This window comes from Hippopotamus amphibius, chromosome 2 (genome assembly GCF_030028045.1).
Source record: "Hippopotamus amphibius kiboko isolate mHipAmp2 chromosome 2, mHipAmp2.hap2, whole genome shotgun sequence".
Lineage (NCBI taxonomy): Eukaryota > Metazoa > Chordata > Mammalia > Artiodactyla > Hippopotamidae > Hippopotamus > Hippopotamus amphibius.
In genome coordinates, this window is record NC_080187.1 from 131,069,036 (window position 1) to 131,089,361 (window position 20,326).

At 48.7% G+C, this 20,326-nt stretch overlaps 1 protein-coding gene across 6 annotated transcripts in view; it reads left to right on the forward strand.

The window, feature by feature from the left end:
• ADAMTS17 (ADAM metallopeptidase with thrombospondin type 1 motif 17) overlaps window positions 1-20,326 on the forward strand; it is a 352,116-nt gene that overhangs the window by 273,894 nt on the left and 57,896 nt on the right. For all 6 annotated transcript variants that reach the window (XM_057724212.1, XM_057724214.1, XM_057724213.1 and 3 more), the window contains 4 exons: window positions 4,284-4,364; window positions 13,242-13,399; window positions 16,281-16,440; window positions 18,574-18,709. In XM_057724212.1, coding sequence (XP_057580195.1) covers window positions 4,284-4,364; window positions 13,242-13,399; window positions 16,281-16,440; window positions 18,574-18,709 — 535 coding nt within the window. The remainder of the gene's footprint in view (window positions 1-4,283; window positions 4,365-13,241; window positions 13,400-16,280; window positions 16,441-18,573; window positions 18,710-20,326) is intronic.

Below are 20,326 nucleotides of genomic sequence, written 5' to 3' on the forward strand. Positions count from 1 at the left end.
AAAACACCACCAAACAAATTGATATATATATAGTTATTAGATTTTAAAATTAAGAATCTTTTGAGTATCTCATCCAAATTTTAGGTAACCTAATAAAGGGAAAACATCAGATTGGCCTCAGACTTTTCCACATGGGCATTCAATGCAGCAATTCAAGCAACAGTATTTTTTTTTTAATATATTACAATTCAGAAACTATAATTTTCTTTGAGCCCATCTCAGAGAGAACAAACTTGAGGCAAGCAGGAATTTATTGGAAAAACTTGAAAAAGGACACATAGTGAACTTTAATTTTTAGGACTAAAACTAACACAACTGCAGGAATTAGAGAGCAAAAGATAAATGTCATAAACTAATACAATGTAGGAATGATTCAGTAAAAGTTGAAGAGGGGTGTAAGAGAGTGGAGGCTGGTATAATTATGCTGATTTCCTCATCTTTTAATATCCAGAGATTAAAATATTTTACAGCTGATAAGTCACATAATAGAAGTATAAATATAGAGTTGGTGGAATCAGGCTTCCTGACTTCAAACTACACTACAAGGCCATAGTGATCAAGACAGTATGGTACTGGCACAAAAAGAGAAAGGAAGATCAATGGAATAGAATAGAGAACTCAGAAGTAAGCCCAAACACATATGGGCACCTTATCTTTGACAAAGGAGGCCAGAATATACAATGGAAAAAAGACAGCCTCTTCAATAAGTGGTGCTGGGGAAATTGGACAGCAACATGTCAAAGAATGAAATTAGAACACTTCCTAACACCATACACAAAAATAAACTCCAAATGGATTAAAGACCTACATGTAAGGCCAGACACTATAAAACTCGTCGAGGAAAACCTAGGCAGAACACTCTATGACATCCATCAAAGCAAGATCCTTTTTGACCCACCTCCTAGAATCATGGAAATAAAATCAAGAATTAACAAATGGGACCTCATGAAACTTAAAAGCTTTTGCACAGAGAAAGAAACCATAAACAAGACTATAAGGCAAACCTCAGAATGGGAAAAAATAGTTGCCTATGAAACAACGGACAAAGGATTAACCTCCAAAATATACAAGCAGCTCATGCAGTTTAATACCAAAAAAGCAAATAACCCAATCCACAAATGGGCAGAAGACCTAAATAGACATTTCTCCAAAGAAGACATACAGATGGCCAACAAACACATGAAAAGATGCTCAACATCACTCATCATCAGAGAAATGCAAGTCAAAGCCACAATGAGGTATCACCTCACACCAATCAGAATGACCATCATCACAAAATCTGGAAACAACAAATGTTGGAGAGGGTGTGGAGAAAAGGGAACTCTCCTGCACTGTTGGTGGGAATGTAAGTTGGTACAGCCACTATGGAAAACAATTTGGAGGTTCCTTAAAAAACTAAAAATAGAACTACCATATGATCCAGTAATCCCACTCCTGGGCATATACCCAAAGAAAACCATAATCCCAAAAGAAACTTGTACCGTAATGTTTATTGCAGCACTATTTACAATAGCCAGGACATGGAAGCAACCTAAATGCCCATCAACAAATGAATGGATACAGAAGATGTGGCATATATATACAATGGAATATTACTCAGCTATAAAAAGGGATGAGATGGAGCTATATGTAATGAGGTGGATAGAACTACAGTCTGTCATACAGAGTGAAGTAAGTCAGAAAGAGAAGGACAAATATTGTATGCTAACTCACATATACAGAATCTAAAAATGGTACTGATGAACTCAGTGACAAGAACAAGGACGCAGATACAGAGAATGGATTGGAGAACTCGAGGTTTGGGAGGGGGCGGGGGGTGAAGGGGAAGCTGAGATGAAGCGAGAGAGTAGCACAGACATATATATACTACCAACTGTAAAATAGATAGTCAGTGGGAAGGTGTTGTATAACAAAGGGAGTGCAACTCGAGGATGGAAGATGCCTAGAGGACTGGGCGGGGAGGGTGGGGGGACTCAAGGGGGGGGAGTCAAGGAAGGGAGGGAATACGGGGATATGTGTATAAAAACAGATGATTGAACTTGGTGTACCCCCCCCCCAAAAAAAAAAGAAGTATAAATATAATTAGAAGTTTACAGGAAAACAAAAGAATGAACAAGAAATAACAATGGACTAAAATGTATCGGTGAAGGAAAAACAAAGCGAAGATGCTGCCCCACACGCCGTGTTAGTCATGACACGTGTGATTGCAGTTAACCTGCTCTGAGGTCTTTGTATTGTTTGGGAGAAAGACAAAATGATAATTTCAGTAGATGCAAAAAACCACTTGATTAACTGCAATACCTCTTCATAACAAAAACTCTTAACATACTAGGGTAAAAGAAAACTTCCCTGACCTGATAAATGATACCTATCCCATTCTCACGGCTGACATCATTTTCAGTGGGAAAACTCTAGAGGTATTCCTGCAACATCAGGAATAAGACAAGGATAGCACTATCTCATGTGGCATACAAAGTGGTTTTGTAAATTCCAACCAGAATGGTGAAAGGAGAAGAAATCCGAGGTGTAAAGATCGGAAAGGAAGAAACAAAAGTGTCATGCGGGCACATTTCAGTTAGCTACATAGAGACCCAGCCAAAATATACAAATTATTGTAAATAATGAGTGTCAGAAAGGCAGCCAACTATAGGATGTATCTTATCAGGTCAATCTACTTTCTACTATATCCTTTTATAACTTAAATTTTGCACCTTGGGCACACATTGCCTAGAAAAACTCTAATTATTCTAAAGCTGTCCCTGATCTTTTAAAACCGTATACAATATCCTACTGGCATAAAATGATGTATGTATATTTACATGCACTAAGAGATGCTCAAAAGGCTAGTCACCAAAAATGCAGTGTGGTATAGGTTGGTTTTAGTTTTTCCCCTTTTGTGGTTTGAATTATCATGTACTATATTTACAATGAAAATAAAACCATTTTTACTATAAGAAAATGAGGAAATAAACTCCTCAAAATAGATATTTCCATAATCTCTACATACTTGGGCCCAGAAATCTCTCATTTTTAAAACTCCCCTGCTGATTCTGATGATCATATTTGAGAACCACAGGGGTAGGATTTATCATCTAATTTGGAATTCATCTAAATTGCTGAAGCAAATGCCTATTACCTTTGTCTAAAACCCAAATGTAAACCAAAACAAAATGATTTACGAGCCTGCATTTCAGAATCTCACCATTACATTGGGCCCATTAATTGACACCGTTGCCCAGTTAACCAGGCATCAGCCAGCCCCTGACCTCCTCCCTGGCAGCCTCAGTCATTTCCTCCGGAATCTTTGCTCTGGGCACGTGTGGGGTCAGAGGCCCTGGCCTCTGAGGCACTCCATTATACTTGGAAATATTCAAGGAAGTGGACAAAAGTATATACTGCAATGGTTGCAGAAAAGCCCAAAGGGCAGTGAAAACAGGAAATGGTATCCGGCATTAAGGCAGTGGTTTTGTCATAGGGCAGGTAGCCTAGCTCCTGCTGTCATCCCATGGAATCAGGGAAAAGTTCAAAGTACAGCAAGAGCGAAGGAATCTAATAGATGACGTGGCCGGGGCACTCTACACCGGGCTCCAGGGAGGTGCTTTTCACACAGAACTCCGGGCTCCTAGTTTCCTAGGGTTGCTGCCACCTAGTACCACAGACTGGGTGGCATAAACGGGAGACACCTGTCGTCTCACGGTTCAGGGAGCTGGTAGTCTGAGATCAAGTCGTCCGCAGGGTTGGTTCCTTGTGAAGGGAAGAATCTGTCCCGTGCCTCTCTCCTAGCTTCTGGTGGTTTGCTGGCAGTCTGTGGCTTGTAAGGTGCATTGTCTTGATCTGTGCTTCACGTTTGCACGGTGCACATGTCTGTGTCCAGATTTCCTCTTTTTATAAGAACACCAGTCATACTGGTTTGGGGGCCCACCCTACTCCAGTATTACCTCATCTTAACTAATTACATCTGCAACAGCCCACTTTCCAAGGAAGGTCACATTCTGAGGTCCTGGGGGTTAGGACTTCATCATATGGATTTGGGGGTGGGAGGACCCCGTTCAGCTCATAACACACGCAAACGGTGCTCTCTGGAATTTGGGCAGCCAGGAGATTCTGGCCGTAGAATACTTCTTGTTAGTTGACTGTCTCGATTTCTCAGAGCGCTACTAGCCCTCGGGCTGTGAAATCGCCATGGCGGTGCAGCAGTGTGGGTTTTGGTGGGGAGTGCTGCGGGGCCTCTGATGGAGGGTGGAGGTATGGTTGGTTCACCTGTGTGTTATCTGTCGCTACAGGTTATATTGAAGCTGCTATCATTCCCGCTGGAGCTCGAAGGATTCGCGTGGTGGAGGATAAACCTGCCCACAGTTTTCTGGGTAAAACAAAAATGCTTTGACTCATAGTTTATGTTCTGAGCATTCATGTGGACAATCAGGCTGGTAATTTGGTTCAGCAAATGCTGAAGGGGTGCTCTCAGGTCGTCGGTTTTATACTCATATTTTAGGAGTGATGATATGTGATCAGCATGGACCAAACAGTGCTGTCACATTTGGCTAAAGGGCAGCCACCCCCAATGTGGATGAGGGGCAAGGGGAAGGGGTGAGTAGGAACCACCAGCTTTAGACAGAAAGGCAGGTGACAAAAGAGTCAGGGAAAGAAGTTGTGAGGAATTGGGATAGCCTAAGTCCCCCAAAGTAAAAGCAAGGCTGCATCTCCTAATTGCAGGAAGCCCCTGTGGGCCATTGATGGCTCTGGGGATGACTCCTCATCCAGAAAAAGAGTAACCACTTCCAACCTAATGCAAAAGCAAAAGAACCTGGTTTTCACTAAGCACTGTGTACCCCAAGTTCTTGGTGCCAACTCCATTGACATTAGGCACAGTGCCTGTCTTTCTATAGAAAGATTGAGTTGCATCCCACACTGGTCTTCATTGCCTTCGACAGAACCAACAGAACTGTTCTTAAAGCCCAAGAAGAATCATTCAGTTTAACCCTTTCTTAGCCACAGAAAATCCTCTGAGTGTGTCCTAAACTCAACTCCCAGCCTCTCCATCCATCCCCACAAAGGTCAACCTGGCGCTCAAGCACCAGGGTAGTTCTAGTGCTGCACTGACACACGGCTGTTCCAAATGCTGCCATGAGGGCCAGTGTAAATGGGGGTGCCCAGGCCCTGCCCCTGCTCCGGGTTCACTGGGATGGGACATGCTGTGACCCGTGTCCCCCCTGCTCCCAAGTTCCTGTCTTGGGTTGGATTTCACACTGGAGGCAGCTGACCCAGGCACCCCTCTCCTGAGTGTCCTCGTGTTGTGTCTCCCCATCTACGCTGCAAGGTGCTGTTTGAGATTTTTTTTTTTTAATATAAGACGTGATCTTCCTCCGGCTTCAAAATTAAGAATTAAGTTATTTTGGCTGAAATGAAGTCTGCTCATGAAACGCTTTTATTTCAACTTTTACCACTGATTTTTTAAAACTTATGACTTTGCATTCCTGCCTTTGTAGATATAGAAGTATCAAAGTCTTTCTTTGAAATCGTCTCTACTTGAAAAAGCCAAAGTCTAATAAGGACACAAACCAAACCTCTAGTAGGCAGGTGTACAATGAAGACCACCATCCTACTGAGGAGTTCGGGACCACTTACAGACTCTGAGATAACTCTCAGATGCTTGCCTGGGGGAATGGGGACAGGAGCTCTTGTTTCTAAGTGCCTACACCAGGCTCACAGGCAGGTAGCCCCCTAGGGGTCCCTACTGGGTCCCAGGCAGCCCTGCCCCCTCCTCCCAGTGCTCTTACCTGCCGCCCATCCACCTGCGTCTTGGAGGCCATGATGGCTGCTGCTGTTCCTGCTGCCCGCCTAGGACCTTACCGTCCCTTAAGTTGACATCCACATTGGTCTTCATGAGCCCCGTCCATGGTTTTTCCCACCTCCCCAGCATGGGTGCTGGCCCAGTCCCATCTGGCACTCTTCTCTGCAGCTGTCCCAATGGTTGCTCTGCAGATAGAATTATGCTTGTAAATGCTTTCCAAAAGGGGGTCTTATGCTGCTCTCAGCCTTCTGCAGAGTGATGGCCTTTTTACTGAACTCTCGAAGAGTTCCCCTCCTCTCTGCCCACCTAGGGAAATTTGGTGAACTTTGCCAGCATTTGCTTCAGAGCCCCGTCACCCAGTGTCACCCCCAAAAGTTAGCCTTTCCAATGGGTACATTGGCCCTCCCTGACCTGGAGATGACGTTTCTGCTCTCCAGAACCACCAGGCCTCTGTGGGAGTCTGATGTCACCTTTGACATTTACCTTATTCAAAAATCATGATCCCAGTATCTCAGGTGCTGGCACAATTCCAAGGTCAGCTTACTGGTCCTTCCATAAAGCCCCAGGAGGTGCCCTGCCCATAAGTTCCTCGGCTTCCAGTCCTGCCCTTGGAGACTTCCCAGCACCATTCCTCCAGCCCCAGGGATCTGGTGAAAATGGGAACGTTGTCTTTACTTCTCCTTTTCTGTGTGATAGAAGAATGACAGAGGGATGTCAGAATCCCTTAGATCACTCAACATCTAATTTCCTGTAGTAAAAATGACTTTTCACTGGAACCCGTCTTAAGGCCAACAAGTAAGGGAGCCAGCTCTCACAGTGGTCCCTCCCCGATCCCGAAGCCTGGGGGCCACATGTTCCAACAATAACACAGACATTGACGCTGTGCCTGCCAGTCATCGAGCCCTGCCCTGCTTCGCAGACCTGACCCCTAGTCCCCCGAATGCACCACAGAGTATTGCCGTGCCTATTTCACGGAGGAGGAAACTGAGGCTCTAGGAGTTCAGCAGCTTGTCCAAGCTCGTCTCTCCAGCTGGGCCTGCTGCAACTCACAGAGCCTCCCAGAATTTCTCTGAGGTGTCAATCACGGCCAGAGATCGAGTGAGGATAGTTTTTCACTGGAGTACACGTTAAAACTGTCCATTGCTACTGCTTCGGTGTGTGGGTTTCAGAGAAGCAGATGTCCATCCCGAGGAGAATGGTTCATTGTCTCAGGATGAATTCGCAGCTCCCCAGAAGCACTGGCCCTCCCTTGGAGGTTGGAGCCAGGCTCTGTCCCCTTATCTTATCTGCAGATTGCAGATCCAGTATTCCAGGGCCTGGTGTGTGCACAAGGGAAATCCGAAGGTGGTCCATGCTTGTTAAGTTTCTAAAGTTAGTTCAAACAAGCCTTGTTTCCACCCAGGGCTGGGTGCTTTGGAAGTCAACCTTGTGTAACTTTGAATTACTCTCACATTTGCGGGAGCAGTTCCTGAAGAATTCACCCCACCTACCTTCAACCCACGCTGCCTGGCTTTCTGCTCGAAACCACCTGGAACAGGAAATGCCTCTGCAGTTTGCATCCTTAGCTGAGAGCAGAGCTGGCAGAACTCCGAGTGGAAATAAAAGGAGCTGACTCAGCGCCAGGATTAGAAGTAGGTTGAATGTGGGTCAAGTCTTCCAGTGGAATCCAGGAGGGAGAGAGACGGAAAGGAGCCCACTTTTTCACAGCGCCATGCAAGAAGCGGGCACGCAGACGGGGTCCGGCCGCTTGTGCCTGCCTCCAGGCGGCTCCAGAGAGCAGCGGAGCCATCCCAGCAGGAATGCCCCCTCCCCACTCCCCAGAAAGGCTCAGGATCTCCCACAGTGCCCAGAAGTCCAGGGACATTGTATAGATGTCCACAGAGAGATAGAAGGGCCCGAATGGAAACAGACGGTCACCCTGTGACCTCACACTGTGGACCGTTGAGGAGGTTTGGTCCTGCCGTGGAAGCGAGGGAGAGCGTGTACACACCTTCATCTCTGCGGAAGTCTCCCCAGCTGTTGAGAGGCTTCTAATGGCTCCTAAGCAGAACACACAAAAGGAAGTCACTGCTATATTTGTGACGGGGTTTAACACATCCAGCCTCTGACTGAGGCAGGATCAGCAAGTGAAAATATCCTCCCCAGCAAATGAGAACTTCAGATATTGCAGACAGAATCAAGTTGCTCAGGAATTCCCTTGGTTCTTAACTCTGTTATTTCCCTGTTAAAGCAGAGCATTTGTCATCACTTTAACAGCCCCTGTTGAGTTTCTAGCCTAAAAATTCTCATTTCAAATACAAACTAATCTCAAAATGCTTACAGATGAAGGAGACTTGCACATACAATTGATGCCCAAGGGTCAAGAGGAACGGGCATTTCTGGGCCAAAACTTATTTAATTTGGAAGGCCTTCTTTAAGGAAAAGAATACATCACGTATAGGGCCTTGCGAAGGACTGGCGCACGGGAGGGGCCCTGGAGCTTCGGCCTCCCCGGCTCTCGCAAACCCTGCTCTGTGCAGCTCGCTCTGGGGTGGAGGGTGATGCAGACGGGCCAGGAGTGACCTGCACGCTCGCTCTGGGGCTGACACGGCCCCACAAGGTGGTTTTCCCATCGGACTCTGCATTGAACCTGTCTCTTCCTGTCAGGGATATTCAGATCTTGAAGTTTCAACAGACTCTCCAAGGCTGCAGTCTTACCCGTTTGAAGGGATGTCAGGTGCTAAACTCCAGTTTTCGCAGGAAGTTCTGATTCCTCAGCGTGGACCACAGCAACCTGCAAATTCTGAATCCTGCTGACTAAGTGACCACCCCAGAGTCCACAGGCTTGCAGCAACCCCACGGTGCCTGGAACTGCTGGCCTCCTACTGACAGTTCTGCCTCTGTTCTCCTCTCCCTGCAAAATGCATGAAGGGTTGTCATCGTGAGCTCTGTCCTGAGGAAGGGGTGCCGGCGTTCAGACAGGGGGCAGGTGACAGTGGTGAAGCTGTGATGGCAGTGCCTGGGAGCTTGCGGCCCCGGTGCAGGTGGCCACAGCGGAGCTTGGATGTGCGGCGTTTACTCTTTGTGGGCCCTGAGAGCAGCCCGCACGCACACCCCGAAGCTGTCACAGTGTGAGATTTTGCCAGTTCAGCAGCCCCAGGCCAGGACCTCCAGCGCAAAGACCGGCTTCTATGGTTCGCATCTCTTCCCAGCTCTGCACTCACAGAGCTCACGTGGATGACGTGACATCTGTCATGGGGACGCATTTACACCTTGCATAGTGACAGACACTGCAGGTCTAGGCTGCTGTCCCCAGAGAGCCTGTCCCCAGCACTGCCCTGTCTGGTGTGTTCCCCCGCATCCTGCTGCTGGCCTTTCCTGGAAGAGCCGGTGAGCCCCCGCCTGCCTCTCTCCCTTGCCTCCCCCTCTTCCCTGCCCACACGCACTCCTCCACCCATCCTGCGGACCACCTCCTGAAATATCTCCTCCCTCCCCCCTACCGCGGGGCAGGACCCTGCCCTGGTGGTGACAGGGTGGCATGCCCCCCTCGGTGGGGCCTTCTTCCGTCCCCTGTGTCACCCACTGCGGGCACCTCTGCCGGCAGGAGTGGGGCTTCCCCAGGCAGCCCCCACATCCCCGCGCAGCGTTTCTGTGGATGGGCCTATAATCGGGTCCCGGTGTGTCCTCCTGCACTTTTTCCAGTCCTTCGCACATTTGACCTCCCAGATGTTTGACTTTTGGCACGGAGGTGGGGTGGTTTTCAGTTTTAATCTAGTAAGTCCTTTTAAAGCACCTCAGAAACAAGGCCAAGTGAGAAAGAGCGACCTCATCCTGAACAAGTGCTGGACAGGAGCAGAGCCCAGGAGAGAGTTTAAGGCCTGGATAGAATGTGCAGGGCCTTCTGAATCTCAGGGGGTCCTAAGCTGACATTAGTAAGGATCCCAGGGTAATTTCTAGGAGTCCATACTAGTAATTTTATTTCTCTACCTGCCCTGCCCCTGTCACGGTTAGTATTTTCTTAAAAACCAACCTCCAAATGTGACATGTGAAAGCCAAACCCAGTTCTCAGTTTCTGTGGATCGGCTTCAGGCACTGCTAGATCCAGGGGCTTAAAATGATGTCATGGGAAATAGTGTCTCTGTCCTGGCACTGCTGTCCTCTCTCAGTTGACTTTAATCCAGGGGCCTCTTGTCACCTACTAGCAGATTCAGTCTTGGATCGAGTCTCTGGGCAAACTGTGGAAAGAAAGCTGCTTCTTCTCAAGTGAATGAAAGCCTTAGAATTGACTCTTACTGTCCACAGTTGGGTGACGGACCCACTGCTGGAGCTGGGGTTGAGTTTGGGGTCAGCCCCACGTGACTGGGGGAAGAACACATCCCCCAGAGCTCCTCTGGGTGTCGTTCCTTGCAGAAGGAGAGAGATAGCAGGCAAGAACACACTAGACGTTCACAGCAGCCCTGAGATGGAACAAGGCCAGGGCCCAGCCCGGGGCACTGAACACAGGAGTCGACTGGGGCCGAGCACGGGCTGCGACCTGAGGAGAGGGCCGCCCGAGCGTGGCCCTGGTGTCCGCGTGGGAAGTGGGTCCTGTGGGGTGACTCCAGCGTGACGGTGGTCAGCATACAGCTTTACAGAAGCTCATTCTGCACGTGTCTCCGATTCCACGTTATGAGGGTTCTCAGCACGGTCACGTGTCTCCACCCCAACGACAGTGAGAGTGAGCCTTCTCTCTGCATCTCTGCCTTCATAGCCCCTCTCTGTCACCTCCTCTTCCCAGTCACACTTCCACTCTTCCTTCACCTCCCACTCGCTTCTCCACGCAGGGCAGGGCGCCTTCCTCGCTCCACCTCCCTGCACAGAAGCTGAGCTTAACAAGGAACCAAGGAGCAAAGGCCCAAGCTGCCCACACACACCAGCCCGCCTCTTCTCCCTGCTTTCCTTGCAGTCTCAGCTCAGGGCTCCTCCCTCAGAAGGCCTTCCCTACCTGTCCCCATCTCTGCCCACACGCACATGTGCCGGCCCTGGACGGGCCTCTGTCTCAGAGCGTCTGCAAGTGTGTCACATTTATCGGTCTTCTCATCCATCTCCCTTTCAAACCTCGAGCTCCCAAGTGCAGGAACTGTGTCTTCAGCACCAGCTACGAGGCCCTCAGGAAAAGGTGAGAGACCGGTGTGGGGACATGTGGGCTGCTGCCTGTGCTTCCCTGACTTATTTTTACTGAGGCTTTTCTTAAAGGTGTCTGCCCCTTCATTTGTCCATCTGCTACTTCCACCAGCCTGCGCTGATTCCGAAAACCAAATTTACATATGCGTGTGCAAGAAACAATTTCCCAAACCTTCAGAGAAACTGAAAAAACAATGAACACCCGTGCAGCCTTTGCCTGGATACCCCCATAGCTAACATGACCAAAAGTATTTTTGGTTATTAGTTCACTGGGAGCTGTGGAAAACCAGAAGTTTCGTTATTTTTATGAGGGTATGTAGAACATGAGACCGCACAGTGATTTGAGCTTGGAATTTGTTCTCTTTGAGAATATGACCTGTGCACATTTCAGTGTCTGTCACAAAACTCTAGACTGGTGCTATAACCTAAAGAATGTGGGAGCTTGATCTGTTTAGGTTCAGGTCTCCACATGGCAACATAATAGCTGTGTGACTTTAGGCAGGTTACTTAACCACTCTGTGCCCCCATTTCCTCATCTGTGAAAAGAGGAAAATAATCCTTTACCTTAGAGAGTTGTTGGGAAGGTTAAATGGGTAAAAGCATATGGAGGAGCTAAAGCAGAGAATGTGCCCCTTAAGTGGGGACTTGCAAGCAGTGGCTGAGGAAGAGAAAAAGGGACAGAAATTGTGAGTATCCCAACAGTCTTGCTTCCCTCCAACAGCCAGGAAATCTCAATAGTGGGTAGAGTTTCTTGAAGGGAAAACTGGATTCTAAGTTGTAGAGCTTTCTCTTTTCAAAGCCTTCCCTGGGGTCCTGTAATCCCCAGCCACTCACTGGGCAGCCACCCTGAGTAGGAACCCCTTCCTGGAAGCCATCCTGCTGGATCCTTCCCGGGTCGCTCAATTTCTCTTGGCAGTTCCTGTAACCACGGAGTCCTAAGCATGAACCTCCCCCTTGGAGGCCAGGAGAGCCTGCTGGAGCCATCATGTCCTGCATTTGAGGAAGCAGAGGCAGCATCCCCCAGCTGCTTGTGGCCTGACCAGGACTGGACCCACCAGATCCTAACCCAGCCCGGGGCTCGTGGACTCAGGGTTCACTGAAACCGCTTTTGGGTTTCAACTCTCATCATCCAAAATCCATATTAAATGTGGGCATTTTGTTAATATTTCTGGCCTCACAAGCAGAGAGTAGGGAATGGGAGGGAACCTGATTTCGCTGATTTTAGGCTGAGCAAGGTCCCAAGGTGATCGAGAGCATCTGGGGGTCAGGGGACTCCATCTGCGCTGGCAGAGAGGATGACATTGGACTTGGGGTGCGCTGAGAGCCTTATTGTTTGAGTGGCAAAGACCTGCTGTCACCTATTTTCATTTGCCACCTTCTCCTAAGTGCCAGAGTAGGTTCTAGTCGGTTTTTTTCTTTCCTAAATAACAAAACAAACCAAAACCACAGAATTTCAGTGCAGAATGTTCCCTCATGAGAACCACATGAGTCTAAAACTTAAGTGAGGAAACAACGAAGAAAGTCACTGGTGAGCGCTCAGCTAGTAATAAACGTGTGGCTTGTCTGGAAAACCAGATCTTTGCTGCAGCCAGTCAGCAAAATGCCGATTCCTTGTCAATTGTACCGAGTGTGAGAGAGCAATGTGCGAACCTAGCGACGGCCCCAAAGCTGAGGGTGGGAACGCATCAGCTGACCGTTAGCACCACGTCTGCAGGTAGCTCAGGGCTCCAGACTCTCGTGTTTAGTAGAATGACACTTGTTTCTTGAAGGAGCATCTACTTTACTAATCTAGGGCTATCCAATCCTTAAGAGACATTGGAGTCAGGCTGCCCTCTATAAAGCCCCAGGTAGGTAAGAGTAAAATGAATGATGACTTTTGCTAAAGCTGAAAAACCTGTTTTGTAGCCTTGGACATGTTAAAATAGAATCCATTCATCTGGCAGAAAACCCTCTGCTCTGTGAGTCTAGTGAAATGTGATTGGGCTGTGGCTGTCTCCATCCTCTGGCACCCCTCCCCACATCCCCACCCCCACCCCCCGTGTGAGCCGATTCTGAGACAGCAGCCCCTGCTCAGAGGTGCAGGAGTCACGACAGCTCTCTCTCAGAGGGTCCTGGGGTCAGGAGCTGTTCTCTCCCCATGAGCCAGGTTTCTGTTCTCAGAGAAAGCTCTCCTTCTCTCACTACAGGCCTCCCTCTTCTCCCCTGTGGCGATGGAGGGTGAGACTTCCAACCCACCGCTCAGGACACCCTGACTCCCTTCCGAGACAGGCCGACTCCCTGATTCCATGGTGTCCCGTTTTCCTTCTAGCTCTCAAAGACACCAGTAAGAGGTCCATCAACAGTGACTGGAAGATAGAGCTCCCCGGAGAGTTCCAGATTGCAGGCACGACCGTCCGCTATGTTAGAAGGGGCCTGTGGGAGAAAATTTCCGCCAAGGGACCAACCAAAATGCCGCTGCACTTGATGGTAATTTGCTGTGCTTTTCATTGGTCTTGAGACGGCTGGCTCCAAGAGTCTACCAGTCGACTTCTTCCCTGAGACCCTGTAGGGAGGAGGTACATCTGGTTCATGGTGGTTTACCTGGCCACCTGCTGCTCAAGTGTCTCTCTTGGTCTTTTCTTATCTAATCCCTTTTGCCACATGCTTCAAAATTATGCCCTCTCAAAATTTTGCTGTGGCCCCTCACTAGAAGAACCCCCATCTTTTTCAAAAGGAACCACCTCCAGGAAAGAAATGCTTCGCCCTGTGGCTGCCAGGGAGACGTGGCATTATTAAGCAGACGGCCCCGCTCAAAGTCTTTGTTTTAATATCAGATGACTTAGATTTGCCCCACAGTTTGGAAATCCACATCAGAAACTATCTTTTGGAAATGAACTGTTGACTGTTTCCAAACCAACACTCAGGCTTTCCAGACTCAGCTTGTAACAGGATTCAGGAATTGAGGGAGAAATAGATTCTGCCGGACTATTTACCCCCCAGATGGTCTCAAGAAATCTGTACCATCAGGCCAGATCAGGGTACTCTGGCCTTGCATGTTGTCTCAGGGAGGAGCCTGTGAAACCACTGAAACATCCGGTTATGCTGCCTTCTAAGAATGTGAAAGCTGTCTGAGGAAAGGAGTATCACCAGTGCCTTCGCAGGGTTCAGGAGTTCTCGTGACTAATTTTTGATAGCTTGTAATTATTGGCCCCATGTCTCCTTCCAAAGAATGGGAGTTGTGACAGCTTTTGTGTCTGTAATCAAAACACATCTCGTCCTCCATGCCTGCCAAAGTCTCTACTTGGAAGTTCTTATCTCCCTATTAATTTGTGGTCTCTGGCAACCAGCAGCTGTTCAAGATTAGGTGACACCCAAGAAATTCCCAGGTCATCTCCCGGGGAATCTCCTGAGGAGACCAGTTCTGCATATGAGCAGAGATGTCACCCACAGTAGCCCTAACCCTGTTACAATTTCTGATAAGAGCAAAGGGAGCCAGTTTCCATCGATGGCATAAACTGTCCCGAAATCTATCAGTGCCACACTCCTCACACTAAATCTACTGCAGGTATACACTTGCAAGTTGATTTCTTGGACCTAAGAACCTATAGCTAAGTCATTTCTCTGTGATTAGATTGTTTCCTAATCTAAGTCATTGGAACAGATCCTCCTGTCCTGAGTTAAAAGCAGTCATTCAGAGGGGCTAGAAGAGGAAATAAAGGACAAGATAAAACCCAAGATAGCAGCATCACCTGTGAGCTCGAGAATTTGCTTTTCTAGCAAACACCGAGATGGGTCTATTTCCCTTCTTTCCCCAAAGCTTTCATAAACTGTGAGTGACTCATCAGCCCATTAAAGCAAATGCACAGCCTGGATTCATTCAGGCCATGATAAACAAAGCTCTGGGAAAGCAACAACTGCCACAGCTGAAGTTCCTGCCCTTTTGAACATGAATCGCTTTTCTCTCTTACAATAGGATTGGTACTTCCAGTTTTTAAACCTAGAATCAAGAGGAGCCCGTCTGCCTCTGCAGGGAAGTCCCTTGTCCCCTAACGGGGGTGTGCACACGCTGGCAGGGCCAGGAGCCCCCGTAGCGCCGCGGGGACCCGCATTTGAAACCAATTACGCACACGCAAATTATACGTGGCTACAAAATTGCATGAAATTGGTTTCATATGGATTCTTAATTCACCAGTCATTCCCATACTGAGATAATAAAGATCTCTTGTAAAGAGTTTTTTGGTTTTTTTTTTTAAACTGGAGGCATTCTTCCAAATGCATTACTGCAACTCTGTTTCTTGGATAAGTGGATGTTTATACAGGTCGGGCTGCTCTTAGCACCCCACCTCCACCCTGCAACTCCAACCCTCGGAGGGCTGGGAGATGCTTGGCAGAGAGGGCGGCTCCTGTTGTCTGGCACAACGTCCACCTGGCCTTCCCCGGGTCAGGCAGAGCACCCTCTGCCTCTGGCTGGCTCTCCCAGACCCCCGGCCTGGAAGTGAAGTTGCTGGCTGCTTAGACCCAGGAGCGCCCCCCAGGTTCCAAGCCTAGCCTGAGGACATACCCCCAACCGCCAGGCCGCTTGAAGCTCCCCGTGGTGCACTTGTTTTGCACCATTAAGTACACGTAGAGAAATAAAGCCAGAAGAGCACCTGTGTCTTTACAGGGCTTGTCACGTGCGTTACAAACAGAGAGCAGGCCCTTCCGTCGGCCCACGTAGCATGATTTCAGATGCAGGGGTCCCCAAGCTGCAGGAGGATGGCTCCTCACTCTTCATTCCCAGCTTTAAGTCCTGAGCCACCCCGTGGGCAGGCACCGTTATCGTCCTGGCTCCCATGGCAGCAGGAGCCTCGGGCAGCCTTGACAGTCACTCCCGAGGTTCCCCTGCAGGGGGCTGTGTCTACCCTTGAGCCTGCCTTACATGTAGCAGGGACGGGTGCTCAGTTTCAAAGAAGTAGAGTAACCCTACTCGTTCCGATGCCTGTTTAGGGAAAGCAGTGTATTTGTGTCTTTCTCGCCTGCAAGGGCAGCTTCACGGGCGACTATAGGAACGGGTACTTTTCTCTGCGTGGAGCAGCTCTCTGCATAAAGTGCAGTTGGAGCCCACAGACCTGCTCGTCCCCAAATCCCTCATCCAAACCAGTCCTCTCTCCAGTGGAAAAGAGTCGAACTCCCTGCCGATGGTTTTCGTGTGCTCCCGCCCCCAAGTTGAGTATCTGGGGAACCCAAGACTGAAATAAAGGTGTGCCCCTGGAATGAACCTTTTTTGAAACCCCGAAAAGAACTGGTTTCCCCTGGTAGGGAGACAGCCGCAGCATGGCTTGGCTTTCACTGTATTTGAAAATGGCCTTTTCTTCTGCTGCTGATCCAGGTGTTGTTATTTCATGACCAAAATTACGGAATTCACTACGAATACACCATTCCCGTAAACCACACGGCTGAACACCAAAGTGAACCAGAAAAACCCCAGGACTCCTTGTTCCTCTGGACCCACAGCGGCTGGGAAGGGTGCAGCGTGCAGTGCGGAGGAGGTAAGCGATGGGGTTGCGGGCTCATTGGGTGCGGGGTTTTGCCACACAGAGGAGAAGTGGATCCAGGGGACTTCGTGGCAGGTGCACAGAGCTGGGGAAAGGCTGGGCACGTGACCTGTGTTTCCATGGAATGCAACCGTGTCCCGCTGCAAATCTCGCTGCAGAGCGCGCGGGCAGCGTCTTCCAGACTCCTCCGTGCTGGCGTTGTGCCCACATGGCTGCTTTGCCCACGGCATGGGGTCCCCCGGGTGCTGATCCGAGTGGAGGTCTGGCTGTGTCACAGGTGTGACAGGTGACCCTGCGGATGAACAGAGCAGACTTTCATCTGTTGCCGTTTGGTAGCGGGGCACCAGAAGATGTTCCTGACCCTCACATACCCTTTGCTTTTTGCTACAGTAACCAGTGGAAATATAAGGAAACCAATGGGACCAACAGTAATACAGTGGCAAGTAAAAGTCCTCCAGCTCCAGCAAAACATTCAGAGCCTGAGTCCTGGCCTCGTGATTCACCTCCATGTATTAGCAGATGATTTTCCTCCTATACCCACCAGCCCCCGGGCTCCCTGCAGGGAGGAGGCTCAAATACCGCAGAGATCAGTGTGAACAACAGGCCTCAAAAATCATTACCGTGTTGTTTAGGAGGAGTGGTGGGAAGCATTCCGAATCGTAGCCAGCAGCCCCTCAGTACAGCGTGCTCTGTCACCCCGACAGGACACACGGCAGAGTCGGGGGGGGGGGTGATGCAGGGTGGGTGAATTTTGATGGACACAGAGTTAGGACAGAAAGTTGACCTGGACTCTGGAATGCCAACCCAGAGGGTGGGCTGGCAGGTGGGACGTGGGCTTGGCCTCCCGACACTCAGTCCTGCAGGGCTGATGGCTCCAAATGCTTCCTCTGGGGCAAATTGCCGCACACTAAGCGCGGCCCAAATGCAAACGTCAGCAGGCTCCGTTGGCCGGGGAGCAAGGGGTGCTGTTCTGTTGCTGTCACTACTGGCATCCTTTTATGGCTTCCTGACCTGCAGACCAAACCGAAATCTGGCTTGAGGCGGCTCCGTGCTTTCTATGCTCACACCAGTTCAGGGCTCCAGTAACTGTGAGTTGTTCCTCCCAGACAAATTCCCCAGGAGACAGGCTGATTGAGGAGGGTGGGATCCACACAGTTGTGCTTGACTTTCTGTTAATCTTTCATTGTGACACTTCCCAAATAATAACAATAGGAATATAGCTAACATGAGGTGTTAACCCCTGCCAGGTTCTGTTCTAAGCACTTTATATGTATCCATTCATTGTAACCATCCCTAAAGCACCCTAAGGCCTAGGGAAGTTAAGTGAGCCAGCCCAATGGAGGAAACCGAGGCACAGAAACATGATGGCTAGGTACCCATCCTGTGCCCACTGTGCTAGTGAGTAAGCCATGTCTGAACCCAGACAGCCTGGCTCCAAAGGCCGCCCTTCTCGCTCCCAGTCATTTACCCCGACTCCTAACAAAGTCATGGTCGAGCAGTGTGCCGGGTGCTTTGGGAACACCTGAAAGAATGACTACATCCAACTAGGGTGACCGGGTAGTGAAGCTTCCCAAGGCAGGTGATGCTTAGCCACGAGCAGCAGTGGATGGGGAGACAAGTCCTCAGTTTGGGTCTGTGTCCTTCGTACTAGCCTTCCTGTTTCTCACTTCTCTCCAGCAAGTAGGGATTCTGTAATAGGTAGCCATCATCTCTGGTGAGGGCTGACGTACAGTTGTTTAATCAAGACCAGATCTCTATAGACTTTAAACATCAAATGAACAGATACAGAGATTGGCATTCTTGGTTGGAAATTAAAGACGCAGATCAGAAATTTGGCCTCTGTGAACCCCAGGCTGTCCAAGCACATGGCTGAGCTGAAGTATTGCTTCTTCCTGATCCTGTTGTAGAATCTTTCTCCTGCCCCATGCTGCCCCTGCCATGTCTTACACGCCCTCATCCCTGGGATTATGGTTCTCCCTCTCTGACAACCAACAAGGCATTACGATGGTCACTTTAAATGACAAACTGGTCAAGAGATGCACCCAAACCCTCCTCTATAAGGTGAATGAATGGGCTTTCCAGGTGTGTGTACCATGGCCTCTCAGTTCTGTGTGGTTTGGTTTCCAGGGGAACGCAGAACCATTGTGTCTTGCACACGGATTGTTAACAAGACCACGACTCTGGTGAACGACAGTGACTGCCCTCAAGCCAGCCGTCCGGAGCCCCAGGTCCGAAGGTGTAACTTGCACCCGTGCCAGTCACGGTAAGAAGCTGTGTTCTCAAGTTTGGACCCTCCAGGGTAAGGGCAGCAGCGCCCATGAAGGGGGGACAGTGATGCACAGTTAATACCACAGACTTGCTCTGGGTTCCATTGTTGTTGCTGAGTGATTTCCGCTTGCTCAAAACACTGCATTTCTGGCTGCTAAGCCAAAACTCTGATAGAAGTGTACAGTCCCCACTGGAAGGCATCTCATAGGAAATAGCCATCTCCAGACACTTTCAACTGATATACGTCACCTCCTCCTCCAAGTTTACTCTATCTTGGAGAAAAAGGAAATCAGTGTCAGAGTGGGAGTATGTGTGCATAGGTTAGTGTTTGTGACTGCTCTGTTTCAGTGACTGAAATTAATGTCAGTAAGTTATTTATGGTTTGGGACCCATCAGAAGTTCTGCTCCAGCCCTAGCTTTCATGGCCGTGTACTCGTGTGTTCTGCGTGAATTCTCTTGGGTTGTTAGCTGAGATGAATTGTGTAAAACGTGTTCATCAGTTAAGCCTCCTTATTTCCATGTTAGTGGGACTTTGCATCTGACTCTGTTATGTTATGTAATATCATCCCTGGCCTCCCCTTCTGCCCTGGGTTGAGGTGCAGGGTTTTTGTTTTGTGGTTCTGTACACCGGGTTGTCATGTTTAGCTTTTGTAAAAAGGCTGGACTTTTAACCTGGCAGTTTTGGTGGTTTCTGAAGCTCAATTTGTACCACTCACCTGGTGAGAAAGGTTCACAAGGCATTTGGTTTTCGTGCTGCTGACCCTCTTTTCTTTGTCAAACGGGTAAAATGTGTGTGAATGAGAGCAGGAAGAAAAGCGAGGTGAATCTTGTTTCATTGATTTTATGTGGTCCTTGGAAAATTAAGGATGAAATTCTACCCTAATGCTGAAGGCCATGAGGAACAGCTCACTTCTGGAAGTCTTGAGCATCCTGCGTGTGAATAGCCATCCTGCAAACCTATCAGTCAATTGGTCAATCTATCATTCAGTCAGTCACACACATGTGGGGCCACAGAAGGAAGGACTTGCTACTGTGAAGACTTATATATCAGACAAATCACAGTTTCTTTTCCTGAAAGCAGAGACAGCTGGCTCTTGTGATATGATTAGAAAGGAGAGTAAGTGACTCTAGGAGAGGAGAGGTCAGCATGGGTTCAAGGGCATGATTGAACAAGAAAGGTCCTAGGGACCCACTCAAGGATCATATTTTATAGTCATGTATGTTTTCATACTGTTTTAATATCAAAATGTTTTTAAATTATGCACAGAAATGAAATATATGAAACATGAAATCAGAGTTGCTCTGATTGAACTGAGATGCATATATAGTGGAGAGGAGTAGCCCAGTGCACTCAGCCTTCCCTTCATCTCAGAGTAGGCCCACAGCACCTCGGTGAAACACCAAGAAATAAGGTTTAAAAACTGTCAGTCAAGAATTCTGCTTCCCATCGTGATGGAGTAGCTTGTATTGAACCAACCCTCAGTATTCTCCTAGAAGGATACTCTAGAGCTGTGCTGATCAATATAGCAGCCACCAACTAGTCCAAATCAAGATGTGTTGTAAATGTAAAATACATACCAGACTTCAAAGATTTAGTATGGAAAGAGATTGT